Genomic DNA, 17,053 nt, shown 5'->3' with positions numbered 1-17,053 from the left:
TTAATTATATGATCCAGTGCTGTAACCATTAAATATTCAGTCAATAATATCTAGTACAAGGAACTCAAAATGATCAATAGTTCGAAAATAAATGAAAGTATAGTAAGCAATATCTACATTATTTAGATCGAAAATAGAGTTTTTATATGAGTTTTAGGATCCCTAAAAAGTTATTTCGGTACAGTTGCCATAAATGAATAAATGGATGCGTTCTTGAATAAAATTAACACCGTTTAAGACTTTTGTAATGTAATATTTCGGATATATCAGTTTTTTGGGTTTATTTACTTTAGTGTAATCTTTTTCTGAAAATAAACTGAAGGGATAATGTATATTTCGATAAAATTTATTGATTTTCAATAAAAAATACTATTCAAAACTTAAGTGCTTTATAGGCTGGCAACTCCTGCGTCGCCGTGCAGCGCAGCGCCCGCCCCCTTCATTCCCCGCACGGCTCGCGCTACCATAGCCTACTTTTTGAGGAGCTGTCGTAAAATATCAATATTTTCGGATTTTTATGTGTTATTTACTTGATTTCTGTGAAACTTTACATCTTCACGATGGACAAGTGTGGAATATGCGATAAGCCCGCTGTTGTAAGTGTTTCTTTGCCAATTCTATGCGATCTTTTGTGTTATTCCATTATTTCTTTTTTTGTTTTCTTTAGATTGTTATAAAAATAACGCCTTTAGAAGAGCTTTCTGCTGGTTTGACTTCACCGTTATCGCTTATAAGTGAGTATTAACAGTTTTGCGGAGTTGAAATCACATATAATGCAATTCTCTGTGACCATGAAAGCAAAAAAAAACAGCTCGAGCCTGCCGCGCATTTTTTTTTCTTTTCCTGACCTGGCCGTGTGTTTTTTTTACGTCTGGCTCAGCTCCGTATAAAAAACAACTGGCTTGTTTTTTTCTGAACACGAATAGGTAGTGACTTGCTGCAGTTGATATTAACCAAAATCGGTTTGTTCTTTTAACAAAAACAAGCCTAGTATTTTTCCTACGTCGTTTATTATTGAACTAGATTTTGTACGTTTTTAAGACTAGAAACTTTTGTCTATTTCTATTTACATATTATCTTGTATTATTATAAATGTTATCATTTTACACTCAAGTTGCTATATGTAGGTACTTTTTACCCAGCTTTTATATTTTAGTTTCCCCTGTTTCACTGTCTGCAATCAAAAGCTGGAAGTTAAATTTGACCCAATTTCTCGTTTCCAATTAAGCTAAAATTTATTTTACCTGGCTAGCTGATCTGATGATTGAAACTGGTGGATCGGAAGGTTGGACAGGAACTGTAAGAAAATGTTGCAAACAGATCTAGTTTGTGCTTGTAAGAATCAATTTGATGAGTACATGACTGACCAAAGAAAATAGTGTAAAAACTTAAATCAAAACATTTTCACAAAAACAATGTTTCATATGTAACATATATATTATAATAATTATATTATATGTACACCACAAGTTAAATAATAAAACAACACCCAATAACCTGCTTAATTATTTTTTGCAGCAATTGTTTGAGACCGGCAAGGATGGTGTGTACGCCTGCTTCAAGTGCCAGCCACTGGTGCCCGAGGTGACCATAGAGGATGATGTTGCGGTGGAGGAGGTGTCAGACCCACTGGACGTCTCTGAGGTAACCACTAGAGTATTATTAGGGAAAGTCCAAAAGATTTTCAGAGAGAACCACAGCCTATTGTTCTTAATATCTCTTGATGACTTTATTTAATATGTTTTTGTAATTAGGTGTCATTTATGAGTTTTTGCTAACAGGTGGAGTTGAAGAAAAATCTTAACATTATACAGTTTGTTTGGCACTAAATAGTAAAACTCTTAGAAATGGTGAAGTGAAGGATATAGCTAACTTTTCAGACAATACTCAATAAAAGTTTCTGACTTTGATTGTGTCCATATCAAAGAAAATTTTCAGAATCATGTTAAGCTAACATTTCCTCTACCATTATAGTATGAATTTTCTCAAATTATTTTTACGCCTCACACCCTAATCTGTTAAACAAAAGCCTTTGTTTCTTGTGTTCAGCGGTTACCAATGCTACCGCTACTGACTGAACGGGAACCATAGAGTAACTTATACTAGAGCGGTACTGTCATAGTAAATTTTGTATCCCCAGTAAATTCACTGCCATCTGTCGACGCACTTTAAAACTAAAAATAAATATTTATAAAAATACGATAAAATGTATTTAAATATGGATAAAAAAAACATTTATTTGCATTAATTATTTTTATGAACTTGACCCATGTTCTTTCACTGATATGCGTTAAAATTGTTAGATAACAAACGAAACCGTCAACGCCATCTATACGACAGTAGGCCAAAGTTAGTAGCGCCCTCTGAACGAGAATCAAATTTTCTTGATTTTCGAGGCACGTTTTTTCCTTAGACTGTATATGGATAACGAGTAAGATAGATATAACTCCGTAATAGATGGCTATTACGGAGTTATATCTATCTTACTCGTTTAAAAAGAAATGTTACCATCCTATTTATATGGTCACATTTATGTAGCAGTTCTATATTCTGAGGCCACACACAGGCAACCATTCGTCCTTCATTACCCAAACTCATTATCTCAGAATGAGCTGTTACATTTTGAACCTTAATACTATAATGATAGTTGCTTTTTTACGACATGGTTGCTTTGCCACGCGCTCGGCACGCGACTAAGGCGTCTCTCCATAAGAGAAACAAAGGTATTTTGTTTAACGGATTAGGGTCTGAGGCCTAAAAATAATTTGAGAACATTCATACTATAATGGTAGAGGAAATGTTAGCTTAACATGATTCTGAAAATTTTCTTTGATATGGACACAATAAAAGTCAGAGACTTTTATTGAGTATTGTCTGAAAAGTTAGCTATATCCTTCACTTCACCATTTCTAAGAGTTTTAATATTTAGTGCCAAACAAACTGTATAATGTTAAGATTTTTCTTCAACTCCACCTGTTAGCAAAAACTCATAAATGACACCTAATTACAAAAACATATTAAATAAAGTCATCAAGAGATATTAAGAACAATATGCTGTGGTGTGCTACCCAACCAAGCATACTCATGACTTTGTTATGTCTATAATTATAACTATATAGATATGTCAAAGTCAGCAAAAAACAAAATAAATTTGCTTACTTTTTCAAGATTTTAAATTAATATTAGCATATTTTGATAAGGCCTTAATAAGGCCGCCTTATGTGTGTTTGTGGATATTTGATTTGTTATTAGTAATATAAATACATATAAAACTTATGATTCTTGTAAAACTGTTACTGGTTGCAGGGAGTCATTCCCATTTGTTATGAAGAACATTAGACATCACGAAACAAGTAAAATACTAAAACAAAATGGGAATTATTTTCTCATAGCCAACTTGTGTTGTTTAGTAGTTAGAACAAATCTTTAGACAACCTAAACTCGCTAAAACAAAATAATTAATGTCTACAGTACCTTAATAAAAAGTTACACACCTCGGCCATCTTTAATTAGCTATGTCTATGATATAGATATGAATATCCACGAAAACCAAAGATTGTCAAGGGTTATGTCTTACCGCCTATAACTTAAAATTTTTATAATTGTACTACGTCACTGTAGTCTACGTATTGTATATTCAATACATGAATCTAGTATAACTGGATCGGTCATGAGGGGTGGGGGAAAATGACCGAACGGGATAGTCTTATGTATCTTTCAGTAGGAGTAGCAGAGAAAGCGCTGTTATTGTTTGTCCTTGTCATAGTTTCACTTTTCCACCGCTGCCACAACCGAGGTTGTGGCAAACAAATAAGTACGTGACATGTCATGTTTGTTCGTTGCTTGTTTAGTTATCGTTGTTTTGTATGAAATTGTGCTTTCTCTTATGAAATATAGTGATGGTTAGCGTTTTGAATGCTTGAACTTTGATAAAATACTGGTGAATTGTTCTGTAATCGGCTGTAATAGCCGCTCTGAGCAAAAATATGAGATCATAACCTTTCACACGTAAGTACGGTATTTTACACCTTCCTCTTAACGCAATATGTGAGAATAACATCGTAAAATTACGTTACACTCAAAGCAATGTAGAATTAAACGATTTCAATAAAAATATCACAATTATTTACGCAAATTAACAAAACATTATTTGTAAAATTATCCGCCCAAATTACGTAGGTAGGTAGGAGTCTGAGGTCAGCCATTTTTAAACTTCTTCTTAATTTAGCTGCATAACAATCATGTTAGGGATACCAGATGAAAATATCATAATTTTATGGGTAATTTTGACCTCGAAGTTTTTTCGTACTTCTAATTCCAAAAAATTAATAAACAAATGTTGTGAAGATTAAATGTGGTGTACATTAATTGGTGTGATTGCGATTTGTGATTTCTTTAAATTAAAACCCATAATACATTTTATTTTACGTTTTATTTACTAAACATGTTTAGTTTTGTACCACCTGCGCGAATTATAGGAGGTATTTCATTGTTTATACGCCTAAAAAGAACGGCCCATTGACATTTTATTTAACAATTTTTTAATACCATCAAACAAGCTAACTTTGCCTCCAGGGTAATCGCCCCAACGTGATATCAAATATTGGGGTAATTTTTACCAATATGGTATCCCCACGTTTATGACGTCATCTATGTCTATCCCTTACGGGCGCACGCGTATAGCTGGTCTATGTAATGCTAGGTCTATGATTCAATATAATAAAAAATCTCGTATCAATACCGATCTAAAGGTGCGTTCAGATTTCGCGTATGAGGCGCTAGTGCGCTATTTGCAAATAACTCTAACTGCACGTTAACTGCACATTGTATACGAAGCGATCACGAATAGTTATCTTGCCTTTCGCAAACAGGCACGTTCACCAGTTCTGGACGCTACTCAACCCTTTGACCGCCAAAGACGCTTACCTACTCACCTGCACGAAAAACCGCACCATCAGCACTATGACCCGTATAGACCCCGTATAACAGCAGTACCTAGCTCGAGTACCGGTTCCTGGCGGTTAATCTGCACGCCGCTCCGGTTTGCAAGCGGGATATAGATATTATACGTATAATCGCTGTCTCGCTCGCACACCGGACCGGCGTGCGAACCTACATAAGTGTGAAAATCGCGTAAGATACGAGATTTTGAACGGCAGTGCTAGTGAGTTTTGGTTGTCCGGGCGAAATGGGAATCACTGGTTGCAGGAGGGCAATGGCTCACTGTTGTGTGGCATTTGCCACAAGACGTTTCAGAAGAACACGCAGCTGCAGAACCACCTGCGGAACCACCGCGCCGAGAGGAGGTTCGTCTGCACCTACTGCAATAAAGGTACGTTGTGTCTTGCGTTGTATTTTTGTATTGACAAAAATGTTACAAAATTTTGTAAATTTTTAACGCTTCGTTTTCGTTTTTCGATCTGTCCCTAGATGAGTGAAAGAAAAAATTGCCTGTCTCCTAGTTGAAATGGCGGAGAAAATTCATCATCTTCCTCGCGTTATCCCGGCATTTTGCCACGTCTCATGGGAGCCTGGCGTCTGCTTGACAACTAATCCCAAGAATTGACGTAGGCACTAGTTTTTACGAAAGCGACTGCCATCTGACCTTCCAACCCAGAGGGGTAACTAGGCCTTATTAGGATTAGTTCGGTTTCCTCACGATGTTTTCCTTCACCTAAAAGCGACTGGTAAATATCAAATGATATTTCGTACATAAGTTCCGAGAAACTCATTGTTACGAGCCGGGGTAAAAAACACCCCAAGGTGGTAAAGGGTAACATTTGTTTCTTTTTACGTCCCCAGCTTTCTCCCAGTCGAACAACCTGCGCGCGCACCTCCGCATACACACCAACGAGCGCCCTTACAAATGCAACGAGTGTGGGAAGGCCTTTACGCAGGTAATTCTTGTAATAAAAAAAGAGTAGGAACCTTTTTAGTCCACCCAACTTTTTTATTTGGTTTTCATTAAAAGGTGCAGTAGGTTCAGAAAATTGTGTTTTTAAAAAGTCGTAGCGCTTGTTTCGATTAAAATACGGCTGCCATAAATTTAATAAGCAATCTCGAGGGACTGTATCGATTAGAATCTTGATTTTGGAACTTTCGCTCGATAATATAAAAAAATCACGAACATAGGCACTTTAAAAACCGGCCAAGTGCGAGTCGGGCAGGGCACGAAGGGTTCCGTACCATTACGCAAAAACACGGCAAAAAAATCACGTTTGTTGTATGAGCTCCACTTAAATATTTATTTTATTCTGTTTTTAGTATTTGTGAAAATTTCAACTGTCTATCATGGTTCGTGAGATACAGCCTGGTGACAGACAGACGGACGGACAGACAGACAGCGGGCCTTTTGTATCTAGTTCGTAATTTCAATGTTTAGGTATTTTGATGGACATAGCATTGGTATTGAGAGGTATATGGATGGCTTTTTACTTTTTACATAGAGTTAGACCACGCAAATTTTTAGTGTTCCGTGTTCATTTCAGATGCTACGTCAAGTATGAAGTTTATCGGGATATATATGTAAGCATTCTTAATGCCAAGTTTATGCAAAGTTAGCGTGGTCAGAGTACAATGGCCATCATATTTTTTATATTACATAGAATCTAAAGCTTAACAAAACTTCATGCGGCCTGTTAGATAAATAAGATAAGATAATTCGGAAACAAAATGTGGACAACACATGTTGTGAAAAAAAGGTTGACCTTCCATTTGTCCTCATCCAGGTAAAGTAACTTATTGTTAAATGTGCATATTGTTTATCAAAATACTGGTCATCAAGAAAGGCATTTTTACAAGCTTTTATTTAACTTACCTACCTACGTAAATCTTGCAAGTTAAATTTGACCCACTTCCCGGTTTCCGATGAAGCTAAAAATTTGCATACATATATAAATCGAGTGACAATGCAATATTATGATACCATCGAGCTGACCTGATGCTGGATACAGGAGGTGGCCATAGGAACTCTGTGATAAAACAACGCAACCTAATTGTGTTTGGGGTTTTTAGAATTGTCTCGACGAGTATTAGATGCTCGTGGAAAGAAAAGTACAGCCAGCGATAAAAGCTTGTACCAAAAATGAAATTTTTACCAAGAACTTATTATTTAATATAGTTTTGGTCAAGCAAATGGTCAGCAGAAAAAGGCGGCAAATTTAAAAAAAATTGGCGCTAAGGGTTATCGTCCCATAGAAAATATGAATTTCGCGCCTCTTTCTACTGACAAGATTTGCTTGACCAACTATAACTACATAATATATAGTATAGTCTAGACTCTTAGATCCAAGCTGAAAGCACGAAGAAAACTTGAGTCTGAGTAAAATAATAGTAAGAACTCCTTTAAATATTTTTTAACCAATATTCAATATAATTTCCAAGGCTGGACATATCCCAAGGCTAGATTTCTTTAGCAAAATTTATTTGCAACAAAAATGGATTGAGTAATGAGTATTATTGTTGAAAGTAATAGTCATGGTCCACTTACTATGTTGCTGCTGAGATTTTAAACAACGCTGAGATATTTTAATAACAAAACTTCCGTGAGACACAGACATATTAAATATATTAATAACGGGTCACTCACGTGTTTATTAATATATTTAATAACGCTGAGATTTTTATGTAAGAGATGACAACGGTTGTTGTCGATATATATTAATCTCTACCTACAGGGGTATCATGGTCGCGTTTTTATCACCTGTCATGCGTCTTTTTCGCACTTACATACTTGTTAGAACGTGACAGGCATGGTGACCAATTAAACAGTTGGCCATCTTAGCCCTTCTGGGCGCGGTAAAAATCACGGGAAAAATAATTGAAGTGGTATTCTGAATTCCATAGGTTGCCTCCTAGCCCTGTCAGTCAGTCAGTCAGTAGTACGTGTTTATTTTGCAAGAATTGCAAAGTATTATTTCGAACTGCTGTCATTTTACTTAAAGAACATTAAAGTCCGTCTAAGCTAACTTTGCACCTATTTCAATAGGACAAAGTGAGGGAGTATAATTATTAACGGCATATTTTCATAGAAATTCGACATTAACTACCTATTCCATGCAGAGTTAGCTTGGTCCAACTAAGAATACTTAGACTTAGGGCCGGTTGCACTAACTGTTGGTGATCGTTAAAGAGTTCGCAAAATTTTATTGTATGGAGAGTTTCATAGTAAACTGCCGCGGCGCGCCGGATGATGTTGATCAGTCTGTCAAGTGCGGATGGTGCAACTGGCACTTAGAGGCTTATATATAATGTGATCTGATTGGTAGGTGACGAACCTGAACAACCACGTGCGGCTGCACACCGGCGAGCGGCCCTTCGCGTGTCCGGAGCCCGGCTGCAACAAGGCCTATGCACAGGTAACACACATCTACTATTATAAGTCAAAAACCTTCTTTTTAGGAAGGTAATGTGACTTTCCTGTGGACATTATAAAATATAAAATAAACTTTAAAGCCAAATTTTCTAACTTTGTCCTTATAGGCTCGTTAAAACCTTCTACTACTTTAAAGTTGTAGAAAATGTAACCAAACTACTTTTGTAACGTTTACAGAAAAGGTTTTCCGGAATGTTCTTGACCCATTTTTAACGCTTAGTTGATAGTGACTTTACTTACGAAGTTGACAAGTTCCAATTAAACAAATTTATCTACATTTTCGGCCCAAAACTGAAGTTATTTTCATCATATCATAAAAAGTTCTTATCCTCGTATATATGAGGTTGAAATTGCACGATTTGTTCGCAGGTTACGAACCTGAATCAGCACCGCAAGCGGCACCTGGGCGGTCGCGCCGTAGAGAGTACTTACGACTGCACCATTTGCGGCCAGCAGTTCCAGCAGCGCAACCACATGTACACGCACAGGTACACATTTTACATATGATTAAGTACACACGTGGGGGGGTTAAAGACGAAGGACTGGCGTACAGTGAGGACATAAGTGCAAGCCTTCTTGTATCACACTTGCTTCTTGAAGAGCAGAGGTAGGTGGAACTACGCGAAGCGTGAGAGCGTGACGAGTTTTTTTTGCTTACTGTCAGCCACCTGAGGGTTTAGAATCGTCGCTCTCACTAGTCTCACTAGGAGCGGTTTCAGACTAGCGTTTTTTTCTGCGTCTATCGGCGTTACGAGTTTACACGCGCGCTATATGAAGGATAATATGGATATAGAGCGGGAACGGAGGGCCCTATCTGTGAGGGCTAACATGATCGCACGTAAGTATGCGCGCTGTACAAAAGAAGTTAAAGTTACATTGTTTAGAGCCTTTTGTACATCTTTATACACGTGCAGCTTATGGGTGTGTTATACGCAGAGAGCCTATGGAGCCCTCCGGGTCCAATATAACAACGCGTTCCGGGTGCTGGTGGGGCCGCCCCGCTTCTGTAGCGCATCTGGGATGTTTGCGATGGCGCGTATGGATTGCTTTTACGCGACCATACGCAAGCGATGCTCATCCCTGGTGCGCCGGGTGCGGGTGCGGGCCAGCCCTAACCCCATCCTGCGCTCTATTGCGGACAGGTTTGACTGTCCATACTTGAGGCACTGCTGTGAGATGCATGTTTCTTGCAGCCCATATTTTGTTTAACTTATTAATTATGTACTAACATTAGGGATAAGAAATAATATTGTATACTAACAAATTTTATGAGTCATGTTACTTGAAATAAATAAATTTATTATTATTATTATATTTCGCTACATTTGGTCTAGACGCACTTCCAAAAATGAGCTTATAGGCGCGTATAAAATGCAAGTCTGAATCGCCGTAAGGGTCGGTTTATATCTATAGACATTGGGCGTGCCAGACACACACACCGAGACCGAGGCACAGATACCGACAGACAACTCTATAGTAGAAGTAGTGGTCGAAACGGGCCATGACAGTATGATGATGAAGTAGTACGTACATAATGTCCTCTTTAAAACTATAAGTTTGACATTATACATTTTTTAGTGAAGCCGTGAAATTCTTACAATGAGACTAAATTCTATTTCTAGTACGGCAGTCTGTAAATTACGGCCCGATTCGTCTCCCGAAACCTTACGATTTTCATTTGGCTCCTACCCGAATTACGGCCCGCGAAAACGTCAAAAAGTATAAGAAATAAGTTTTTTGTCAAAAATTTAATAATTTAATCTGTTGTCGCTGATTGTATTTTTCATTCAACAGGGAACTAATACTCCCCGAGATAATTCCACCAAACCCAAACACAATTAGTTTGCGTTACTTGCGTTGTTTTATCTCAGTGCACTGTCACCCAACTTATGTAATTATGTGAAGTTTTAGCTCAATCGAATAACGGGAAGTGGGTCTAATTTAGCTTATAAGATTTGCAACATTGTAAGTTAAATGAAAGCTTGTGACAGTTTGACTGCTTCTAATATGAATTGTGTTGTTTTCAGACGCGAGGCGCACTACGGCGCGCGCAGCCCCGCGCATGCGCCCGCGCCGGCGCGGCACGCGTGCGCGCTGTGCGAGCGCCGCTTCAGCACCGAGCGGCAGCTCGTCGCGCACGTAGCCCAACATGTGCCCGACCACCAGGACCAGCAGGACCAGCAGGAGGACGAGAGTTTGTATTTTTCTCGATTATACGTTGACGTATAGTCTGCATCTTCTCAAATGATTTTTTCGCCAAAAACCCTAATCTGTTAAACAAAAGCCTTTGTTCCTTTTGTGCGCGCGTGTGCCCATTGTTGGTGAGCGCATGCCTCTCGCTGATACACGATGGTCACGCGCTCACCAACAATGGGCACGCGCACGCACAAAAGGAACAAAGGCTTTTGTTTAACAGATTAGTGTCTTTTGCGAAAAAATAATTAGAGAAGATGCAGACTATAATATGCTGCGAACTATCGCCCTATAACCGCCAGACGTCAACTGACGCGCGCGGCTACAACCCAATATCAACCTTCGTGCGTTCGGACAAGGTTCACGATGCCGCGCCGCGCACGATAGGTGTTCAAAGGTTTAGTGAAGCGCGCCGGCAATGGATATTGGTATTGGTACAGCGATGCCGGCTTAGACCGTGACCTTTAGCGCGGTGGACATTGAACTTTAAGCGTGTTCTAGACGGTCGCTGACAAGCCTTTAGACCGTGTGACCTTGGTAATGTGTGTATGAAATTTTGTTGGAAACAACTGTCTACACGGTCCGTCCAGACCAAGGCCACGCGGTCCGAGGGGCTTGTCGACGACCGTCTAGCAAGTGCTTTAATAGTACATTATTGTCGAGACTCGGAAGTCTCGACAATAATTAATGGCTGAGGATTTGTTTTAAACGGACGACCTTGAGAGTGCGTTTAATTTAATCCGAACCCAGCAAGTAGCCTTCCACAAGAGTCATATATAGTGCTTTTCTAAAAAATGGTGCGAGAAATATAAATATAATAGAAATATTTTACATAAGCGAAGTTCTAATGTATATATTTTCACAGAAAAAAGTAAAAACTATTGATAAGATTAGCTTTGCCGCCTTTTAATTTTTTTAATAAATTAAAAAATGAAGTGTATTTTTCTACCGAAAATACGCCAACCTATTTGAGACAGCTAAATAGTCGCAGTACCAACATTATAATAATAAGTACTGATCATCTGTTTGGCTATTTAATGGACCTATGCCTTCATTTGATATGGCCACTTCAACTTTTAAAAAGTACCGTAATCGAGACTGCAATGTTTTTAACTTTTTAATTTTTTGACTGACCATAGACTACGCACTTTGCGACCAAATTTTTAACCGGCAACGTCGACTTTGCCGTCCATTTTTGAGAAAAGGTTATTCGTAGTTTTAGCAGCAGAAGAAAATAAATTCTGATGGATGTGTATGTATTAACTTTTTGTTTTGTTTGTCGAGTTTGCTGTCCCAAATAACAAATGTCTACGACGTGGGACTAATGCAAAAAGGTCGTCTCCGCGACTATTTTATATAACACGCGATAGTAAACTTTATTAGAATGTTAATACATTTCTTTCAATACTGTAATCTTTGTAGGCTATGGTCGACTGGCGTTCAAAGAATGAAGGAGCGAATGTAGCGAGCGATCACGTAAAGTACCTAAAGCGTCACAGCATGTAAGAATGATGAGATATTTCAGGCTCGGGCACATTCTCGTGCGTGTTCTCGTCGTGCGGCGCGCGCCTGGCGTCGCCGCGCGCGCACACCGAGCACCTGCTGCGCGCGCACCAGCTGCGCGTGCACCCCACCACCACCAGGCCTGCGCCTGCGCCGTCGCAGCCGCAGCCCAAGCGGGGGCGCCCGCCCAAGGTAACTTCGGATCAAACGGGACAATGATGGGGACCGGAACTACTCGAGTCCTATGGACGCGATGTCACGTCCGTAACGACAACCAAAATTCAATAGGGAGCGTGCATGACCTGTAGACGCCAGCGCAAAAGCCCCCCTATTCATTGGCGCGAAGCATTATGAAAGTTTCAATTTTTAATTTTAAGCCACTAGACGCCAGACCCCCTGTGCGAATGGCTCTATCCAGCGTGAAGCGTAGACACTAGGCAGTCTATAGGGAATCGGACTGGCTAGCTAGTCAAATAAGTTACTTTTAATAAAACGTCAAAACGATTCCTTAGTATGAAATTGCAACATGTGACGTCACTTGTCAGAGGAATCGAACTTCCTACTTTAAAATTCTAATTCTTGTTAACTTACATACATACTTATATAGGGATTTCACAGCTCTTAAAGGCTCTATCATGGCTCTATCATTGGCATTCTTTGCCTTTTATCTATACAAAAAGCGCCACCATGTACCTAAATACGATTGAAGACAAACTACGTAGCAAAAAAATCGTATATCGTAAAATCGAGTTGGTCTCTCTTTTTGGTTCTATTGAGTCACCTTCTTGACGAGATTTAATATTAAATACATCATATAATATAATCAATATTTCACCTTGTTCCAGATTATCAAAGTGGGGTCAATGGTTAACTTCAAAGATTCAATATTTAACGATGTAAGTAGACTGTAATTACAGTACCACTAATAATAATAAATAATAATAAAGCCATTTATTCCATATTTCTTATATAGTACATTTTACAATTTTTTGTTAGTAGTTTTTCAATCCAGTACCACTATCTAGTAATAATGAGTATTATAATAACTCGTTGATATTATTTAATTGCAGGTAAAAATCATAAAGCAGGAATCTCAATTTCTGCCCAAACTAAAAGTGCAGAGTTTATTCCAGTGAACTAAAAATAAGTGTAACACAGTGGACATCGTTCTAATGAGTTGACAGAGCACTGGTTGATCTGTAACTCAGTTGACGTCAACTCGTAACACAATGGACTTGTTTTGGATGTGAAATTAGCGTTAAGAGTTACATATAAAAATTATGGACCTTGTTAATGTAACTTTGAATCTAATAGGGTGATAGGAGCGTAAGTCGAAGTCAGAAGTGCTTTAAAATTCGATGTTTGCCCTTTTACATATGAACGGTATGTATTTTTTTTTGTTTTTTTTTTTTTATATGGCCTTCCATAATTTAATTACGTTAGTAAATATATTTATAGAAACTGTAGTCAAGTCGTGCAGTTTTGAAATTTGTACCCATGTATGGCATATCAAATTTAAATTGCGTATGTAGCAGCATAATTTGAATATAAAATTATAAATCGATTTCTTGCCTCTAATGTTGTAAAAAAATTATCTATGTTGTGATTTTGGCTGGAATACTAATGGCATTGACTGTACGTTCACAGCAAAAGGCCCGTGATTATTATACCTGACTGTACTTGACTACTGATGTGCCGATGGAAAGTTAGAATAGCACAATGTTTCACATGGATAGTTTCTAAAATCTTTGTAAATTACGGAAATTACCAAAATGGATTCGTTATTTATGTATTGTAAAATTTTCTAGATATTTTCGGGGGCCCATTTCTGGACCGGTATTAGTCTAATATTATTAGTGTGTTGCCATGGTAACCCATACGATTTGACATTTCGTCACAGAATAAATAAAAGTACTGACGTGCAGAAAGGAAACTTCCTACATAACCGAAGTTTTTTTCTAATATATGGCACTATCCCTTTCGGCTATTTAGGGTTGTCAAAATTCAAGTCATTATCTTAAATTATCTGTGGTCGTGCATGCAAAGGGACGTCAAGTTGTGCCAACCCTAATAATTGTTCGGAGCAATGCTGAGCCGAACGGAGCCGAGTTTGCCTGAAGCGAGGAGTTTCGCACCCCTGATTTCGTCGACTAATAATATTAGTCTAATACCGTTCTAGAAATGGCCCCCTGTACTTGTGACCGTAATTGTAAGCATTATTTTATACTACACGTACTAATGCTATTAACTGAGTCAACAGGTCAGTTTTTGATTTAAAAAATAGGCCGAAGCGAATGCAATAATACGAAATGCACTTAATAATAGTTTATTATGATATAATAATGTTCAGTGCAGCGCACGTATAAAGTGGACATTTGTTTTTATAAATATTTTATGAATTTTTCGTAAAAGATTCAATTTTTTATTTTGTAACTTTTTGATGCACCTTAGATAAATATTTTAATTATGTGAAGTGTTATCAAGAACTTTAAGATTTGATTATTAGTCATTGTAGAAACCTAGATGCACTGTTGTATTAACATTAAGGGTGCAATTTAATGAAAATTATTGAATTAAAATAATATTAGAGTCTGCATCAAATTGACAGTTAGTTAGTTTTTATTTGGCTATATATTTTTGACAGTACAATACAAGTAACATAACATTTTCATGTCATTCAATATGTTGTTGCGGACTGTATTACTCTTCATGAAAATTTAACAATGTCTTTATCTAAAACTTAAAAATTATTGTGATTTAATGTAAAGCTATTAATAGATTGTTTAAAGTAACTTTAAGAGTGAAATAAGTTATTAAACTGGATAAACAGTAATAGCTAGTTGGCTGTTGAAAGAGCGTATCAAGTATATATTTCGGTTGCACTCCATTAGGCATCTTTCGCAGTTAAGCAATATATGGTTTCTGAAAAGAGACTGATATTTTATATGTTAGCAAGAGAGGTATGATTGAGACAGATTTCACTGACTGTATTAATTTAGGCACTGTCAACCTTATATCTTATTTTATAGAGTCGCCTTTCCTTTGTTCAGTTAAATAAACATTTTACATACGAGATTATAATACATTAACAAGTTTAATTAAATACACTTATGTATTATGAAACTGTAAATATTTTCCTAGCCCTAATGTTCATGAGTTGACCTTTATATTCTGTCTTATGCATTAGCATAGAAAAAAGAAGTGAGAAGACGCATAAAGTGGTGTAAGTATGTAATATACAGCGAGCTGCATAGTGCATACCTACTATATGGATGACTTCCATTCATAAATTGGGTATGCACTGTTGCAGCTGTGTAGTCTGGTTTGACAGCTGAACAACGGCGTCAACGGTGAGAACCGCGAGTGACTTACTATTACTTTCTCTTAGACTTTTACATATCTAATACAAACATAGAATCTGATATTGCAATGCTATCTAGCTGTCAAACAGGTATAAGTACCATACGATATATTTTGCCCCACTCTGTGCATGTTCTTATCTATGTGAATAAGGCAATAGTTAGGTTAGGCTAAGGTGCAAATGTTCCTATGAGTGTAAGAGTATCTGAGTAGCATATATTATGACATGTGTACAGACAGTAGCATATGACATGTGTGTACAGACAGTAGCATATGACATGTGTGTACAACTGTACAGTTGACCATTTATAGCTGTAGCCTTGTTAAGTGTCAGTATTTCGGAGATTTTTCTATTAACATACAAGTACGGTATCAAAATATACATATTTCAATTACTTGGTGTCTTATTGCAAATTTAAAACTTGAATAATTATTTTCAATTATATGGTGCCTTATTGATATCTTAGATAATTATGTTTTCAGTGATTTCCTCGGTTGCGGTGTCCACGGATTTAGAGTCACAGTTTACTCTTTTTATTTCTGAAAAAAAAAAGATATTTTTAGTTGGTAAAGGGAGATTTTGTTTATATTTACGTTTCGGTTTTCTATCGATGCAGCTTTGTGTAAATATTTAGTAATATCGCTAGTTCAATAATGTTCGGACTTCGTAATTTTAGCTTTGACATCTAGCACTTCTTGTTTACAAGTGAAACAGATATTTTACGTCGTCGCCAAACAAATTATTCCAGTCAGTCCAGTCCAAGAAACAAGAGTGCATAAAAGAGAACAGCTCACGGAAAGCCGGTACGGAGTTGTTCACTCGTACCGCGGAGAACATGTCAATGTTGTGGGCTTCCTCCAATGAGGGTTAACGCGTATGAATTCGCCGCTAGGGGCGCTAGTGTAGATGGTGGTCTTTTCCATAGTTCGAAATGTCAAATGTCACTTGTCACTTTAATGACTGAAAGCTTTTCTATAGTCTTTTGGACCATCATCAACAGAGGCGCCAACTGGTGAGCAAAAAAATGGTAGCCCTCATTCAAGAATCGTCAATAACAGTGCATAAGTAGAGAACAGCGTAGGAAACGCGTATTCAGTCGTATGGCGGTGAACATGTCTATGTTGTGGGCCTTACCTCGTCGCTTAACCAATATCTCCAGGCCAAGTATCGGCAGCGTCAATGCATAAAATGTCAGCAGGACGCGGAAGGCGGGCGCGACGTCGCTCAGTCGTACGGCGTTGAACATGGCAGCACTAGCGCCACAGCGGGGCCGCTCTGGAACTAGTCGCCGCGCCGAGCGGCTCTGCACTCCCACTTCCATAATGCGGTTAGCACTGCAGTACACAAGATATTTTTATTCTAGGCAGTTTGTATATATTTTTTAGCGTAATATGCCTACCCTAGAGCTGGCCACGACAACCGAATGATGACCGGATGCCTAGATCAGAAACTGATTTAAACGTGCACATGATATTTCGCGTACTCTAACTGCGTTCCTGGTAGTGTCGTTGGGTGGAACTTTCAGAATCTGGCATACCTGAATATTTTCAAAAATGAAAACGAAGTAGTAAAGTAAACGAGTAGTTAAATAAACTGAAAACACTAACTACTTGAAAAAACAC

The 17,053-nt window shown here is 37.9% G+C and overlaps 2 protein-coding genes across 5 annotated transcripts in view; one reads left to right on the top strand and one right to left on the bottom strand.

The window, feature by feature from the left end:
- The first annotated feature begins 285 nt into the window (after nucleotides 1-285).
- On the top strand, nucleotides 286-15,825 carry LOC134750387 (zinc finger protein 664-like). Of its 3 annotated transcripts, none has more exons than XM_063685552.1 (10): nucleotides 286-596; nucleotides 1,519-1,644; nucleotides 5,257-5,332; nucleotides 5,803-5,897; nucleotides 8,268-8,357; nucleotides 8,744-8,862; nucleotides 10,402-10,568; nucleotides 12,093-12,262; nucleotides 12,916-12,966; nucleotides 13,141-15,825. In XM_063685552.1, the coding sequence occupies exons 1-10, from the start codon at nucleotides 561-563 to the stop codon at nucleotides 13,204-13,206; spliced, it is 996 nt and encodes a 331-aa protein (XP_063541622.1). In that variant the 5' UTR covers nucleotides 286-560; the 3' UTR covers nucleotides 13,207-15,825. The 3 variants fall into 3 exon arrangements, with proteins under 3 accessions (XP_063541622.1, XP_063541621.1, XP_063541620.1); XM_063685551.1 differs by having other exon boundaries at nucleotides 5,248-5,332; XM_063685550.1 differs by having other exon boundaries at nucleotides 5,209-5,332.
- Nucleotides 15,826-15,855: 30 nt separating this feature from the next.
- LOC134750385 (glutamate receptor 3-like) overlaps nucleotides 15,856-17,053 on the bottom strand; it is a 31,107-nt gene continuing 29,909 nt past the window's right edge. For both annotated transcript variants that reach the window (XM_063685548.1, XM_063685547.1), the window contains 2 exons: nucleotides 16,566-16,765; nucleotides 15,856-15,970 (listed from right to left, as the gene is read on the bottom strand). In XM_063685548.1, the coding sequence (XP_063541618.1) occupies nucleotides 15,894-15,970; nucleotides 16,566-16,765 (277 nt within the window). In that variant the 3' untranslated portion in view covers nucleotides 15,856-15,893. The remainder of the gene's footprint in view (nucleotides 15,971-16,565; nucleotides 16,766-17,053) is intronic.

This window comes from Cydia strobilella, chromosome 19 (genome assembly GCF_947568885.1).
Source record: "Cydia strobilella chromosome 19, ilCydStro3.1, whole genome shotgun sequence".
NCBI lineage: Eukaryota > Metazoa > Arthropoda > Insecta > Lepidoptera > Tortricidae > Cydia > Cydia strobilella.
Note: the sequence above shows the minus strand (reverse complement) of the source record. Positions and strands in the feature narration are given on the sequence as shown.

Bases quoted from the DNA above. Each gene is read 5' to 3' on its own strand.
- LOC134750387 (XM_063685550.1), top strand. From the start codon at position 561: ATGGACAAGTGTGGAATATGCGATAAGCCCGCTGTT. The intron at 5,898-8,267 runs GTAATTCTTGTA...TCTGATTGGTAG, and splicing joins GTGGGAAGGCCTTTACGCAG to GTGACGAACCTGAACAACCA. The intron at 8,358-8,743 runs GTAACACACATC...ATTTGTTCGCAG, and splicing joins GCAACAAGGCCTATGCACAG to GTTACGAACCTGAATCAGCA.